The 15,788-nt window shown below is 33.1% G+C and overlaps 1 protein-coding gene across 4 annotated transcripts in view; it reads right to left on the bottom strand.

Annotated features, from left to right (window-relative positions):
- REV1 (REV1 DNA directed polymerase) overlaps positions 1-15,788 on the bottom strand; it is a 102,995-nt gene that overhangs the window by 33,881 nt on the left and 53,326 nt on the right. The window contains exons 5-9 of one of the 4 annotated variants that reach the window (XM_074213778.1): positions 12,580-12,732; positions 10,094-10,803; positions 7,605-7,712; positions 4,826-4,942; positions 97-214 (exon numbers count right to left, since the gene is read on the bottom strand). In XM_074213778.1, the coding sequence (XP_074069879.1) occupies positions 97-214; positions 4,826-4,942; positions 7,605-7,712; positions 10,094-10,803; positions 12,580-12,732 (1,206 nt within the window). Of the gene's footprint in view, positions 1-96; positions 218-2,096; positions 2,293-4,825; positions 4,943-7,604; positions 7,713-10,093; positions 10,804-12,579; positions 12,733-15,788 lie in introns of those variants that run through there. The other 3 variants (XM_074213777.1, XM_074213780.1, XM_074213779.1) reach the window with 3 other exon arrangements.

Below are 15,788 nucleotides of genomic sequence, written 5' to 3' on the forward strand. Positions count from 1 at the left end.
AAATATGCATCAGAAGAAAGATATTATAGAATATAACTATCATCCTCATAAATCTTCTTTTCTATATAGTCTACATCACATTCCACTTCCACATACCTGGCTTCATAACTACAAGATGCAATTTCAGCCTTGGACAAAACAAGGTCAATTCCATTTGTCTGTGCAGAATCGTGATTCCCCAACAGTGATGAATCTGGTACATCAGGAACTCTATCTGCTTTGAAAATAATAGATCATTATAATTAAAATGTAAGAAAACTTTTAGTTCAAAAAGATGTTTTCCAATTCTTTCATTTAACAATATATAAGAAATGAAACTGCAACTCCAACCACATCTATAAATAAGGAAAGATATAGTACACTATTATTGTCTATATTAACCTACAATTAAGTAAAAACAGGTCATTATTGTAAAATGGAAAGTACCCATTTACTAGAGAGACTTTCATGAGCCAGAAGGTTTTTTTACAACATATTATAAGATAAAATATTCCTTCATTAGCACAATCTCTGGAGATCAACATGTATGGCCAGAGATCTAGAAAGAGGAATCACCTGCACATAGTTCTTTAAAAAGAAGTACTCCTGGTAAAGGACATCATGTTTTAATTCACAGAAATGATAAACTTCCTAAATAGTATGTTTCCAAGTAACTAAAGTAAAATAGAAAATAATATTACCCTTTTGTTATATTACTTGTTAAAAATTTTCAGTATTTTTTAGTCCCTCCCTTTAGCCCTGAACATACTGAAGCTTAAAAATCACAATAAAATATCAGGTAAAATAATTCTTTTCAAGAATATCTATGACAGAATTAATCATTGATGTTCAATTAACAATATTCAAGGGTCAAAGTAATACTAAATGTTCAGAGTACAAAGTGATAGATTTTGACTGAAGGGTCTACATATCCATCAATTATCCCTTGATCTAAAAACTAAATAGTGTTCACTAAAAAGCAAGAGCAAAACAAAAAGGTACACACACACACACACACACACACACACACACACACACACACACACACTACATAAAAGGAGAAACTCTAGAGCCTCCTGGCTGCTTGCCACTTCACTTTCTTTACAACCTTCAGCTTCACTAGTAATTCAGTAATAGACAGCAGAGAAAACAGCTTCAGTTAGCAGTCTCCTAGGATGCTATTATTAGGTTTCAAGAAGTGCCTGCTGTAGAAAAAAAAAAAAACACATTGCACATTCTACAAAACACACTCTCCACCACATCTATGCTACTATGAACAAATATAACATTAGATGGTAAAACAAGACCTAAAGACATCACATCTGCTAATTCTTCAAATTCTATTTTGAGATCACTACAACTTACAAATGAACTATTTCTGCTGTTTAATTCACAAATTTTAGGTTACATGATAAACTAACCAGCTCTAAAAAAAAAACCTGACAAAATACATGGCTTAATGACATTCAACAACTACTCAAAGTACAGTGACTACTCTCCCCACAATTCACTAAACCAATTTCAAGTAATTACTGAATACAAACACACACAAGGACATACATACACACAAAAAATTAACTCCAATCAAACTCTCAGTTTCCAAATCTCAATGGAACCTGAACCTGTTTAAGAAGGAACAAATGCTATGGAATTTGAGCTATGATTTCATGTACTTTACACTAATTTTCTATACTCTTCCAATGTAACACAACCTCTTACAGGGCAAAATGTTCAAAGTTTCTGAAGGATTTTAAAACTAAAGAATAGTTCTAATATTCTATGGATAAGTCTAGACTGAAATTTTATAAGAAATACAAAACTATCAGGTCAACAGAGGGGAACCACTAAGCCAAAAAAGTGTTGCAACATGTGAATAGAGACTAACCAAGTGCTTTTCAAAAGTGCTCTTATTAGTTTATGTACCTGAAATTTTGTGTTTTTTAAAAATCATGTTTATATTTGGAAGCCTAAGTACCCAAAGACACTTGAAATTTTAAATTAGAGAAAAATCATGCCCAAAGTAAAGAATGAGAAGAACAATTTCTTTGGTCCATGCATTCCCACGCCCTGGCCTGAGATGCAGTGCCATCTTGTTTATCTTCACTGGGCTCGCTGACCTTTTCCACATCGCAGCAGAGTGGATCCCTCCATGAGCTGATAGAGTTGCTTCATGTGAAATTCAGGGCAAGGCAGGGACACACTGTCCTCACTGGAGGGCAAGGTAGAGAACTGCTCATCAAAACTTGACAAACTAGACGGGCACATGGTGAATGTGGAGGAACGGTTGGAGAAATCAGAGGCCAGGACCCAAGTCTGTGAAAAAGAAATCGCTGAGAATAAATCTGTGACTAATACGATGTTTAAAAACTGTTGCTCTTTAGAATGAAAACTGAAGATGCTGAGGGGTAGGAAATCTGCATCTTGGGAATCCTGGGAGAGGTAAAAGGCCCCAATCATGAACTTAAAACTGATTCAGAACATCAAGGCCATCAATGTGAAAGTGGTACTTCTGCATATTATTCAGGAAGCTGCTTCAAAGTGAAGGCACAGATGAAATTGCTAGCAATATTGTTAGACAAAGAGTTTCAATGTGACTAAATAAGAAGCTGGAAGTTTTTATACAAAGAATCCAAGATGCTATCTTCCCTAATACTGGAACCAGAAAAGGTAGAAATAGGATTTTTTAAAAAGTTTGTAGACAGTTGGAGCCATTCAATTCTAAAACTGTTTTTTCTAAAAGTATTTTTTTTAATTTGATGATATTATATTAATAAGCTTCAGGTAAAAGATCAGAAAACTGTGTGGAGAGGAATTTGAGGCACTGGACAAATGAAGTAAGTGTTCTATGCTTGAATTTATTTGTAATAGAACCTTGAAATAAGGAACAGACTATTCACTGTGTGTGAGCAAACACACAAAAAATGAATGTTATAACTGTGATGCCAGAAAATGAATAATATATTGTTATAGCATACATGGGAGTCTACATTCAGGTCCTAAGTGGTAGGGTTGTTTAAAAAAATGTATCTTTAACAAGTAATGAATAAATACTAAATGACATTCCACATTTCTCCTGTTAAGGAACAATCTAAGCTAACTTTCAGATGATAAGCATAGTTTGACTTTCTTCTGACATCTGTCTCTTTGTATTCTACGGGTTTTAAGGGGAGGAAGGGAAAAGTGAATTTAAAAGTTCTCTAAAGTGCAAGAAACAAACCTTCAGCTACCTTAATAAAGACAGCTAGAAAACCAACTGTCTTTTCAGAAAACTGTAGTTAAGCTGTATGCTGAGGAAGGGAAGAAAAGAGAGGACTAGCTCTTGACTTCTCATTGAGGATTGTATACACCGATTAGAAAGCTCTAGACACAGACATTCTGAAATAAGAAAGGTGAACTTGAGCCAGCACTGAAGATTTAGCCAGTGGTAATCTTCTACACAAACAATAGAACAGATGCTACTTCAATATCCATTTTTCCTTAACCTACATTTACTTCTGTCCACTTTTCAGAGTTCTAAAATAGCTCTCTCCCCTCAAACAACATACCAAAGAGAAACAAAAAAGTTTCCTCTTCTCATACCAAATACCAGAGAAAAACTACACCATTAGAGAAAGACTCCACAATCATAATACCAACAATTAAGAAACAATCCAAATAATTGAATGTCACAGCACAACAACCTATATAGAACAAATCCAAAAACATTCCTAAATTTTTGCCTGACAAGTTGTTACACTCTAATAAGAGATCATTTTAAGCAATTAGAAAAACATAGAAAATACATGAATAAATACATTCCCTAATAGTTTTAGAAAACATTCAAAGATGACTACTATCAACAAAAAAGACAGTTACCAGGGTGTAAAGCTGTTAAAGTTATCCATTTATTTTCCCATTTGTCTTCTAAGATTATCTGCTTAGTTTCCAAAATGAACTCAAACTTTTACTCCTAAAAAGCAACAAGGTTTTTTAACGTATAACCTATTCCCTTTATAGGAATTTAAATTTATAATTAATCTAATTTCTAAACACACTCTAAGAAAGGCACACCAAGCCAAGAAAGAATACAAGATGTTTTCCACATACCAAATGAAAAGCCTATACTTAATGCCAAATGTTTTAACTCTTTGTCAGAAACTTCATTTAGAAAAGAAAAAATAACAAGAATGCCTTTTAAAAAATACCTGTTGCATTTAATATCTACAACTAGAAAGTCATGAAGCACTTAACACTGACACTTAGTTATATTACATTTCCATCCTACAATAGGAAAATATTATACACATTTGCCATTAGAAATTACTTCAAAAATTAGTTATGATGGTACCCTAACCCTTTTAATTGCATGAGGGAAAAATTCATACCCCCAGACAAGTTTAAGACTAACTAAAAATAAAAAAATAAAAATTTTAAACTACTCTTTCATTTCCTTGACAAATACTTTTAATAACTTCAAACGCTTTTTCTTTTTGGTGATATAATGAATCAAACAACTTACGTTACAAACTTTTTAAAAAAAAATCATTTTTGCAAAACTAGTTTTTGTGCTGTATATAAAGCAAATTGACTTCACCTTTTAAAATATTTTCATTTGCCAGAGAAATAAAAATTCATAAGCTAGTATACTACCACTTCTGACAAATATTATATACAAGATACTAACTCATTTTAAAAAGTCAGATGCTACTTTATTCTGAATTGTCAGGCCTGATAAAAAAAATTCCATACAAAAGCTAATTATCTTTAACTTTGATCTTACATTTCAACCAAAACAACAACGTAAACAACAAAAACATAATTCTTCAGCAGCAGCACATTAACTTCAAAGTGGGCTTATTATCTGTACCTGCTTTGCCTTTCAGTAATTTATTCTGGTAATACTGCCATTCCAGCTGAGGGTTAGCTCCAGGGCGTAAAGGTGCCCTTCCTGTACCTCTGTTACTTGTAACAGCTACTGGCTTTCCTGGAGATGAAAAAGATTTGATTATTTATAAATTATGCAAATCATTCCTTAAAATGTTTCAATATGCTTAAGTAAAAACATTATAGAGGTGTTTAAAAATTAGCATACTCAAATTTCATATAACCTTCAAATTGTTCAATCAATAAATATTTATTAAGTGACTACTGTGTGCTAGATACTGGGTTATGTTATACTGCCAATGAGCTGGAATTCTAGAATAAGGAGAAAACAGCAAGTCACTGGCAAAACCAGGATTTAACAAGAATTCTATTAGAAATTAAAATTCCATATGCAACAGAGCCTAATATGAGGCAAGGAATGAATCACAAGAAAGGGATAACATGTGACAGAGGCCCTCTATTTTATGCACAAGAGTGTATGGCATAAATCACTATATGCATAGGGATCATGCTTTGATTCCCCCATATACCAAAATATAGAAATGATTAAGTTTTACTATAGTAATAAAATTATTTTTATGTACCATTTTTTCTTTTAAGTGCTAAACAGAAAGATAATCACAATATTCTTAAATAATAGGGTGGAACATTCACTAAATATTTTATATGAAAAACCTCACCAAAACCACTCAACTTCAGCTCTTTAACATTTCAGATTTCCTCTACAGCATTAAAATGGGTACTACCCATGATGTATGAGACCAATACATGTAGTAGCTACTTTAGAGCAGCAACTGTTGGGAAACACAAAATATCTAGACCCAGCAATTCACATTGTATGATTTGAACAAAAACCCTAAAGATTAATTGTTCCCAACTGTTCTAAGGCTCATAGTTGAAATTGAGACATCTAAACTTCCAAAAAGAAAAAAAAAATCTAATCATATTATGAATTCGATATAATACTTCACTAATGAAGGGATTGGTTTCAGAAAAACCTGAAAAGACAGATGAGCCTGTGAAGACAAACTCCAGGGATAAGGCATCCTGAATCCTCCAAAGGGATAGGTGAAAAGAAACATCAAACTGGGGTCCAAGCCATCCTTCACATGTCTATCCAATATTGCCCCCAATACTGTTAAGATTTATACTACTATGCCTGCTCCCTCCATCTATCTATCTACTCAGCTTTCTTGCTTGATCTTCAGACATACTTGGATCTAGTCAAGCTGACATGTTTCTTCTCTCTTCCCTTTTTCCTACCCCCAACCCAACAGAGCACTTTGCAGAAATTTGTAATGGTCTCTTTGAAACCATCTTCAGCACTACCCACAGGGGAATCTGCCCTGTGCTTTGCAATCAAATATGTATTTGAGTTCCTGAATAAACAGGCAGACAAGCATGGCATCCATGATCCTCATGTCTGGCACACCTAGAAGAGCAATTGCTGAGTAAACAGGAGACTCTGGGAAGACTGCTCACTTAATTGTAAATCAGAGTCCCAAAGGTGCTAGCCAGATGAATTGGGGGCCAGCTACACTGTCTTCATCTTCATGGGCAGGTCTACCTTAAAAGAAGCCACTTATTGGTCTCTGTCTTTTTCTGTTCTTTCCTCTCATACTGTCACTTATCCATTTCCTCATTTCCTAAATGCCCACCCAATTATTCATCAAGAATCTGCTTTCTTGGGGCGGCTAGGTGGCACAGTGGATAGAGCACCGGCCTTGGAGTCATGAGTACCTGAGTTCAAATCTGACCTCAGACACTTAATAATTACCTAGCTGTGTGGCCTTGGGCAAGCCACTTAACCCCACTGCCTTGAAAAATCTTAAAAACCAGATGCCATAGGAGAAGAGAGGTAATGGACTAAATATGCATGCTGAGACACATTTTTGGACATGGTCAATATATATATTTGTTTTTCTTAACTACACATGCATGTTATAAAAAGTTTTGGGTTTTTTTTGATGGGGGTAAGGGAAGAAAGAGGGCAGAAATATTTGTTATTTTTGTTACTTTTTTCAAAAAAGAAAATCTAGAGTTCAAAATATACTAAAGTCAAATCTTGTAAAATAAGGGGTACAAACTTGGCTACTACAAAATTCTATGAAGATTAGACTACTGAGAGCATAATTAGACCACCCATAAGTAGAACATATTTTCTAGGTTTCAGTGGTATATTAATTCAATATGGGACATCTCTTGAATACAAGGCTGCATTTTCCTTACGGTGAAATCTCTTCCTATAAATTCTCTAATGTAATAATATCAAACAAGTACAAGTCTAGAAACAAGTCTTATTCTACCTTTAACCCTGGCTAGGAAATCTGATAAGTAAAATCCACACATTTCCATCATCTCCTTTTCTCTAATTTGGTATATAATCAACATTCTACTACATGGCATACCTTCCTTCCTTCCTTTCTTTTTTTAGGTTTTTGCAAGGCAAACAGGGTTAAGTGGCTTGCCCAAGGCCACACAGCTAGGTAATTATTAAATGTCTGAGACCAGATTTGAACCCAGGTCCTTCTGACTCCAGGGCCGGTGCTTTATCCACTGCGCCACCTAGCCGCCCCATTGGCATACCTTTCTTGAGAAAGGAATACAAAGAAATCTAAAATTAGGAGCTAAAATATTGGTAGAATCAGAGAAAATTTTGAAAACTTATTATCTTATTGTTTAAACTTTTTTTAGTTTTTTTTCAAGGCAATGGGGTTAAGTGGCTAAACATTTTTAATAATGAGTGAACCAAGAATACTTACCTTTAAGATCTGGTCTATTTCGGATACCCACTGACACAAAGAAGCAATCCATATCAACATGCATGATACAGCTCTGATGTCTGGATGGATTCAATACAGACATATTGCCTATAATTAAAGAAAAAAAGTTGAAATCAAATCTTGTAGTTTCAAAAAAAATCTATTAAATAAAAGGTCTAATATAAAAATTCAATGAGATCCAACAAGAAAAAGAGAAAAATTTTATGGTCTCAAAAACTGAAGTCTCATTTAAACTTTTTATTCATCCAAAATAAAGAGCCAGCAGAAATACAGTCAGTGCCAGAGGAAAGTAGGGCCAACTTCAAGACCTCATGACCTATCCTGGTTATCAGACCCTGGGGAAGTCCCTAAACCTTTAGCATTCAAGGCAATTCTCTGAGAGCTTAAGTTTCAGAGAAGGTGTCAAAGACCTACCTCTGTAGAGATTTTACTCAATCAAGAATTCCTTATGGCAATGAAATCACTAGATGCCATCATGAGAAAAAATTTTTTTTTGGTAAATCTTTATTTCAAATTCTTGTTTTTCCTTAATTTATATTATGAAATCTTATTTAAAAAAACTATCACCTATTAATGAAACTTAGAAAAACAAAACATTTATTTTGAAAATTTTTAAACTATTCATAAGGATATGTTTCCATGTTTGGGTTATGAGGATAAGACACTTTAATAACAGTACAAATGTATCTTTAACATGATTTGAATATATTTCTTTAAAATGTGTGTAGAAATTCTATAGGGAATATATTTTCCCCTCATGATATACAGTCCTAAAATAAGCAAAACTATCAAAATGGGGGTGGTCTTTAGTTCCTTCCACCTATCTCGACTCCATTTAACCTTCAAGTTTGTCAGAGCTAATTGTTCTAGTTGTAGTTTTAATTGATACCCTTTCTCAATGGAAATACAAGGTAAAAACAATTGAACCAGGAAAAAACACAACTAAAACCTCAAGTGGATTTCTAGGAATAAGGAAACCTATTTAGTTTCTTCAAACAGTCTGAATTACTGAAAGCAAAACAAAATTTATTTTTGTTTTTTGTTTTTATAGGTTTTTGCTAGGCAATGGGGTTAAGTGGTTTGCCCAAGGCCACACAGCTAGGTAATAATTAAGTGTCTGAGTCTGGATTTGAACTCAAGTACTCCTGACTCCAAGACCAGTACTCTACCAATACGCCACCTAGCTGCCCAGCAAAACAAAAATTTTAAAATATCAACCATAAACTTGTTTAAAATTCTTTCTCATAGTACTATTTCAAAGGTCGTGCCTTTTATAGCTCATTGAATGTAACTATCTAGAAAAAGAGAAAACTTAAAATTTACAGTAGTAAAAACTCCATAATAGGTCACTATTTTGTTTTAGAAAAAGATTGAGATTCAATAAATCAACAAATATTTGCCAAATATGAAGCATAAACATTATTAGGTTCTACTCAGACACTTCATCAAGGCATGGAGGTGAACTTAGATTATCTGACAATTTGTGGGAAGTTGCAGGAAGAGAGAGGGTAAAACACAGATTTTACCAAGCTAAAAAGCCTCCACATATAAGAGACTACAAAAGCGCAATCAGCCTTACTAAATATAAGAAGCTTATCATCAGCAGGATGGCCACAGGATAACGAATTTTTTTAACCATGGCAACCCAATAAAACTATCCATACAAAATAAAAAATTACCAACTTCCTGTGTTTTTTTCCATCACAGAAATTATATCTCCCATAACCTTTCAAATTTAAGTGACAATTTAAAAAGACAAGGCAGAGTGAGATTCTATTTTTCTGATATATTTCACAATTAATAAAAGCATGTGATTTAAGTACAGTAATGGAGAAAAAAGTACAGGAAAATTATTTAGAAAAAATTAAAAGCAACTCAGTTGACTAAAAGCAAATAGTGACATGTTAGAGGACGAATTTTTCCAAAACCTTGTGCCTATTTATCTTGTTACCTTTCTATGGGATACAAGTAATAAGAAAAAAGTAAAATGAGAACAAAAAGTTCATTCAGACTAAGTACTGTTTAAAAAAAACTATTTTTCAAACTAAATTAATTTTCTAATTTTATAAATTTATTCAGATTCTAACTCAAATGCAGGAATTTAAAATTTTCATACAGAATCAATTTCACTCTCACACAACTTGGAGTACACATGCCATTTTATGTAGACAGGAACCTAAAACTCATTCAACAAATTTATACATGAAGGAACTTCTCAGAATGCAACCACTTAGATATGTTAAAATTACCAGGGAACTTTTGTATTTTTGTTTTAATTTACATTAAAACTTAAAAGCCTATTTTAATAATTGACAAGACTTTTTATATTTTTATTTCTATGATGAATTGTGTAGCTTGATGATCCCACACATGTACCCTTAATCAGGCATGACATTACAGCTTCAATGAGAACAAATTATCAAACATTATCCTTTAAGGAAAAAAAAATGTCTTCAACAAGTATCTACCTGAATCAGTTATTATAAGAGCAGACCTGCTTGCTTTCATTTTTTTTAATTTTTCCCTTCCTGGAAAGACACCACTACTTTGCCTCTGTAGGGTGTTAACAAACTCAGTCAATTCACACTTCCACATTGATATGTGATGTAGTCTTGAATGGGAATAAAAGTCTGAAATAAAATTGCAGTCTGAAGGTTTGGACAGTGTTGAGGAAGCTGTCTTGCTAACAGCAGGTACTGAAGAAGTGCTTTTTGTGCTTGAAGGCCCCTGAACAGTGGAGTGGTGAGCACCATTTATTTTAGTATGACTGTGCAAAGATGACGATGAGAATGAATTACTCAAAGTCCTGTGTGGATTCCACAAAATGTCTATGTTTCTGTTGCTTTGATGCAACTGCTGCATACTGCAGTCTCTAAAATCAATGTTGCCTTTTTCAGTCTTCTCCTCAGACAAAGGGCCTGGAGAAAGTCTGTCTGCAACACTGTTGCCCGAGGGCACCAAGCAATCCTTAGTCTTTAAGGCACCATTAGAGCTGAGAGTATGTCCATTGAGAACAGCAGTGTTGTCTCGATGAGGTTGAATTCCATTTTGTTTCTTTCCAGGAAAAATCTGCTCCAGCTCCATAAGCGTAAAATCACTTGTATCTTCTTCATTCCAATTGTTCATTCCATTGACTTTGATCTCATTTTCTGTTTCATACTTCTTGATTATCTGATTTCTAAAACGGAAATAAGAAAATACCATTTAATATGAAGATTATCCAAAAAGGATTTCATACTTTTTTTTTAATTGATACAAACCACTTTTATCTTCTTGAGCACTAGTCATGGAGTAAGTAACCCTGGACAAGTCACTTGGCTTCTCTAAGCCTGTTTCCCTACCTGTAAAATGAGGATAATAAATGATAGCATGACTAAACTCAGTTTGTACTGAGAAAAGCACTTTGTAAACCTTAAGGGATAATATAAGTATGAAACTATTTTTTAAACAAGTTATTTTATTCCTTCTGATAAATTGAAAAAAATTTTTACAAGCATTAAGCAGCAAGTAATGAAAGATATTTTAAGTCATTAACATAGCTTTCAAGGAAATTTATTCTAATAAAAGCCAGTAGGAAAAAGCTGGAGACTTTATGGAGCAATAGGTAAGGAGGAAAAACATTCATTCTAAACATGCAAAAGGAAATGCAGTCATCCACCCTAAAACAGCAAGTGGACTAATTTGCCTATAAAGTAGAATGTATGAAGGGGAGGGAGGTATAGAAAGACTAGAAAAATAGGTTTACCAGACTGTAAAGAGCTTTAAATGCCAACAGAATGTAACCTAGTTGCATTACAGATGGAAACATGAAGTTCTTTTTTGATTTTGGGGCGGCTAGGTGGCTAGGTGGCACAGTGGATAGAGCACTGGCCCTGGAGTCAGGAGTACCTGAGTTCAAATCCTGCCTCAGGTACTTAATAATAACCTAGCTGTGTGACTTTGGGCAAGCCACTTAAACCCATTGTCTTGCAAAAACAAACAAACAAAAAGTAGAGAACTAAAAGGGTTAAATGACTAGCCTAAAGTCATTAAACTAAAAATTGGAAAATGCACTTTGATAGCCTATAAATGCTTTTTAAATCATGAGCAAACTAACAAAACATATGAATTCTATTAACATGAAGAAGTCACAAAATCAAAGAACAAATTGTAACAACAAAAAAAAATTACAAAAGGTGAAATGTTATTAGACTTTCTATGTTTAATTAGGGTCCAGGTCTACAGGAAAATATAACCAATCTCCCAAAGAAAGCAATTTAAACTAATACATGTGAAAGAGGATGATAATAATTAGCCTGAATACAAGTTGAAGCTTCAAACCAATTAAATGTAATAACCAATTTATCCAAGATTATTACAATTGTAAGTTAAACCAAGAGACCAAGACCAACAATGTCTACTTTAAAAAAATCATGAATACCCATTTTTCTTTAGAGAGCACTAACTAAATTTCCATGCAGAACTTAAATCTATATAATAATTAAAATTAAAATTTAACCTTTCAAAACTGACTTAAGAAAGCTTTCATTATCATCTTGATTTGTATTCTATCAAAGTGAAATGTAAACAAAAAATTGGTTATGCCATATTTCATATGACTCGTTCATCATGATACATTAAAACTGTTACCACTCATAAAATATCCAAGTTCCATATGTTTTCATTTGATTACTTTTAGACAGCACCATACCTCTACTGCACACTAGGAAGCAAAATCAGATAACAAGGGCAGCTAGGTGGCACAGTAGATAAAGCACTGGCCCTGGATTCAGGAGTACCTGGGTTCAAATCCGGTCAGACACTTAATAATTACGTAGCTGTGTGGCCTTGGGCAAGCCACTTAACCTTAGCCTTGCAAAAACCTAAAAACAACAACAGCATAAAAAAAAAAACCCAGATAACAACTGTTGGCTGACCACCAATTTTGTCAGTACTGCCACCTAGAAACACTTACACCCTGTTGTTGAGCTCTATCGCTATATTGCTTGGACCTGGCATGGGATCCTCAGGTTTGCATATGGGATTAAAGTTGAGACTTTTCTGAACACTGGACTGCTTGGTATAGAGTTGATATGGAATGTATGACAGGAGACGACCAGCTTTAATGCTGAAATAAAAAAAAAAGGAAAAAGTTACAGTCAGATGCTTGGGAAAAAAATGGATTTCATTAAATCTTAGAGGCATTTTATCTTCATTCACTTTTATTATGCCACACTTCTATTTTTTCTGAATCTTAGACATTGTAAAGTCTTACCCATTACACTGTAGGAGGTGATGTGCAACACATACAAAAATACAACTTATTTTACTTCAAAAGTATAAAGGTTTGAAAAGAGAATTTAATTTACTAAGTGGAGGTGGAAAAAATTTTGAGTAAGAACTATGCCAGTGACTTAAAGGATTTCAATTATTATAGTTTCAGTACTATGTTTGAAAAAGAGAATAAAGTCATTGTAAAAGAAAACAAATATTTCCTATTCCTCAAATACCACATCATGAAGTGTTCCCAGAAAAGGTACCTTGCTTTTTTTTTCAAATTTCAATAAACTAACTTCCCTTACAAGTTTTCACTGTCTGCTAAAACAAGAAAATTAGAAATAAAGATAGAAAACAAAAATAAAATACAACCCATAAGGACAGCAGTGACATGTCTGTATTGTTTTTGCCTATTAGGAACATTTTGTGAGATATTATTTTATTCACTCAGTGAATGTATTATGTCCTTAAATACAATGCACTGTAATAGGTAATGTCAAAATCAAAACTATTTTTAAAAGACAACAGTCACTCTTTAAGGCGATTACAACCTAATAGGATCATGCTACTTAAAAATTTAAAGTCACAGGGAAAATAATTTAACACATTTTATGTAAATTTTTTAACTCTCAACTAAACACTAAAGTGTTTAATATTAGCTATCACTATTAAATATACTCAATAATCTCTCCCAAATACTAAGACTCTTTTATCAATGAAATTGCCTTCTAATAGTTTCTATATTTCAACAACTAAATCCATTCTAAAGAGATAAAAATAAATTTTTAAGTCAGTAATAAAAATATACTGAAGTTCCATAATAGGGTTTGTGCTTTTGTTTTTTAAATTTCTGACCCATTTCAAATTTGAAGATAACCAAAAATTTACACTACAGTCTACCCTTTCATGATGTACTGATAAAACAAGGGACAGAAGAGGCATTCTGTAACTACATTTTAAATGCCACAATTGACCAAAACTGAAGTGAAATGTACAGTATTCCTTTAAGACATGTTCATTTTCCTGGATAAATCAGATACTAAAGAGGTTTCCTACAGTCCGAATAACCAATACACAACAGCAATTATCTTGTCCAGCTGAGTTCTTGGTCTGATTTCTTTAAAGCCATGCAAAATGAAACAAGCAATTTAAATGCCCTATTATGTGCCACAAAGCAGATGACCTCAGACATGACATACCCTATCATTTTTTTACCCCCCCTCCAAAAAGCAAAGGTTTAAAATTATAGCGTATGATATTTACAAGTCAGTATAGTAATATACCATTCATGCTGATTACCATTCCTGATGACAAATTTTGATGCTCTATCTTTGGACAAGAGCCTGAGAAATTATCTTTACAAATAGTTCTTTAAAAGAAAATTCTCCTGAGATTACATTCTTATTCTCTCTAGGTTTTTAGAAAGTCCTCTACTTTTAAGCAAATTCAGCATAATAAAACTGAAATTTACTGAAAAGGTAAGGGAGCTTAATTACAAAGATATTCTTTACAAAGGTAATTTACCAGAACAAAAGTTTTCCTAGTATAAGATATATTTTGATTTATAAAAAATTATTTAAACATTATTATTCATAAACATCTCAAAGTCTTATTGTCATCTATCCTGACAAAATTTAATTCTTGTTTTATTTACTTAGCAAATATCTATCAAAATAAATCTGTATTGATGCCATTTCTTTATAGGTATCTAGGTGTCACAGTGAATACAGACCTAGGTTTGAAAACAGTAAATCCTGAGACCAAATTTAGCTCAGACATTTATTAGATGAGTGATCCATAGCAAGTCATTTAAACTTCTATTTGCCTCTGTTTCCTCCATCTGTATAACAGGAATAATAGCAACTACATCTTCCAGAATTATTGTGAGGATCAGATGAGATCATAATTGTTTGGCAAACTTTAAAATGTAATATAATTCTATATTTTTTTCTGTTATTTATTATGTGTTATTTGTCAGACAAGTACAACCAGATTTAGGACAACTTTACCAAAGCAAGATAAGAGTAAAAATTCTGCTATGGTGATAATTACCACCCCAAAGCCTATTTCCTACTGCCAAAGAATTAATCGATTCTAATAACATTTTTCCTTGAAAGAAAAAAAACAACATAACAAGGAATCCTTTTACAGATTATACAAATTATATTATTATGGGTTTTTTTTTTTTTAGGTTTTTGCAAGGCAAATGTGGTTAAGTGACTTGCCCAATACCACACAGCTAGGTAATTATTAAGTGTCTGAGGCCAGATTTGGACTCAGATACTCCTGACTCCAGGGCCAGGGCTCTATCCATTGCACCACCTAGGCACCCTTATATTATTATCATTATTATTATTATTGTTGTTATGACTTGATACTCAAAAGATGTGAACTAACTTGCCAACCTTGTTCCACTAGCATGTTCCACTTAGCATCAACTAACATTCCTGGCACAATATCCCTCACTCCTGTATCTCCCCATAAATCCATTCAACAGAATCTTAAAACTATCAAAACACAAAGAGATTAAGAAGGGAGAAATGTATATTGTAAATGTGTTCATCCAACTACCACTTTCCAGTAGGTTTAGAATACTTAGTGCATTTTTTAAAAATTTTATTTTAAGGCAAGGTCACACAGCTAGGCAATTGTTAAGTGTCTGAGGACAGATTAATAATTACCTAGCTGTGTGGTCTTGGGCAAGCCACTTAACCCCATTTACCATGCAAAACCTAAAAAACAAAAATGTCTATACAAGAAAAAACTTCCGTATTTCAAACTCAAACAATCCATGTACTTTAAAATAATGTATGTTGGTTTTCTTATTGAAACATGTAAGATAACCATTGTCCCATAATTATTATTATAACTCCAGTTTATAACAAAACTATTCAATTATCCATGTTT

Source organism: Macrotis lagotis, chromosome 1 (assembly GCF_037893015.1).
Source record: "Macrotis lagotis isolate mMagLag1 chromosome 1, bilby.v1.9.chrom.fasta, whole genome shotgun sequence".
Classification (NCBI taxonomy): Eukaryota; Metazoa; Chordata; class Mammalia; order Peramelemorphia; family Peramelidae; genus Macrotis; species Macrotis lagotis.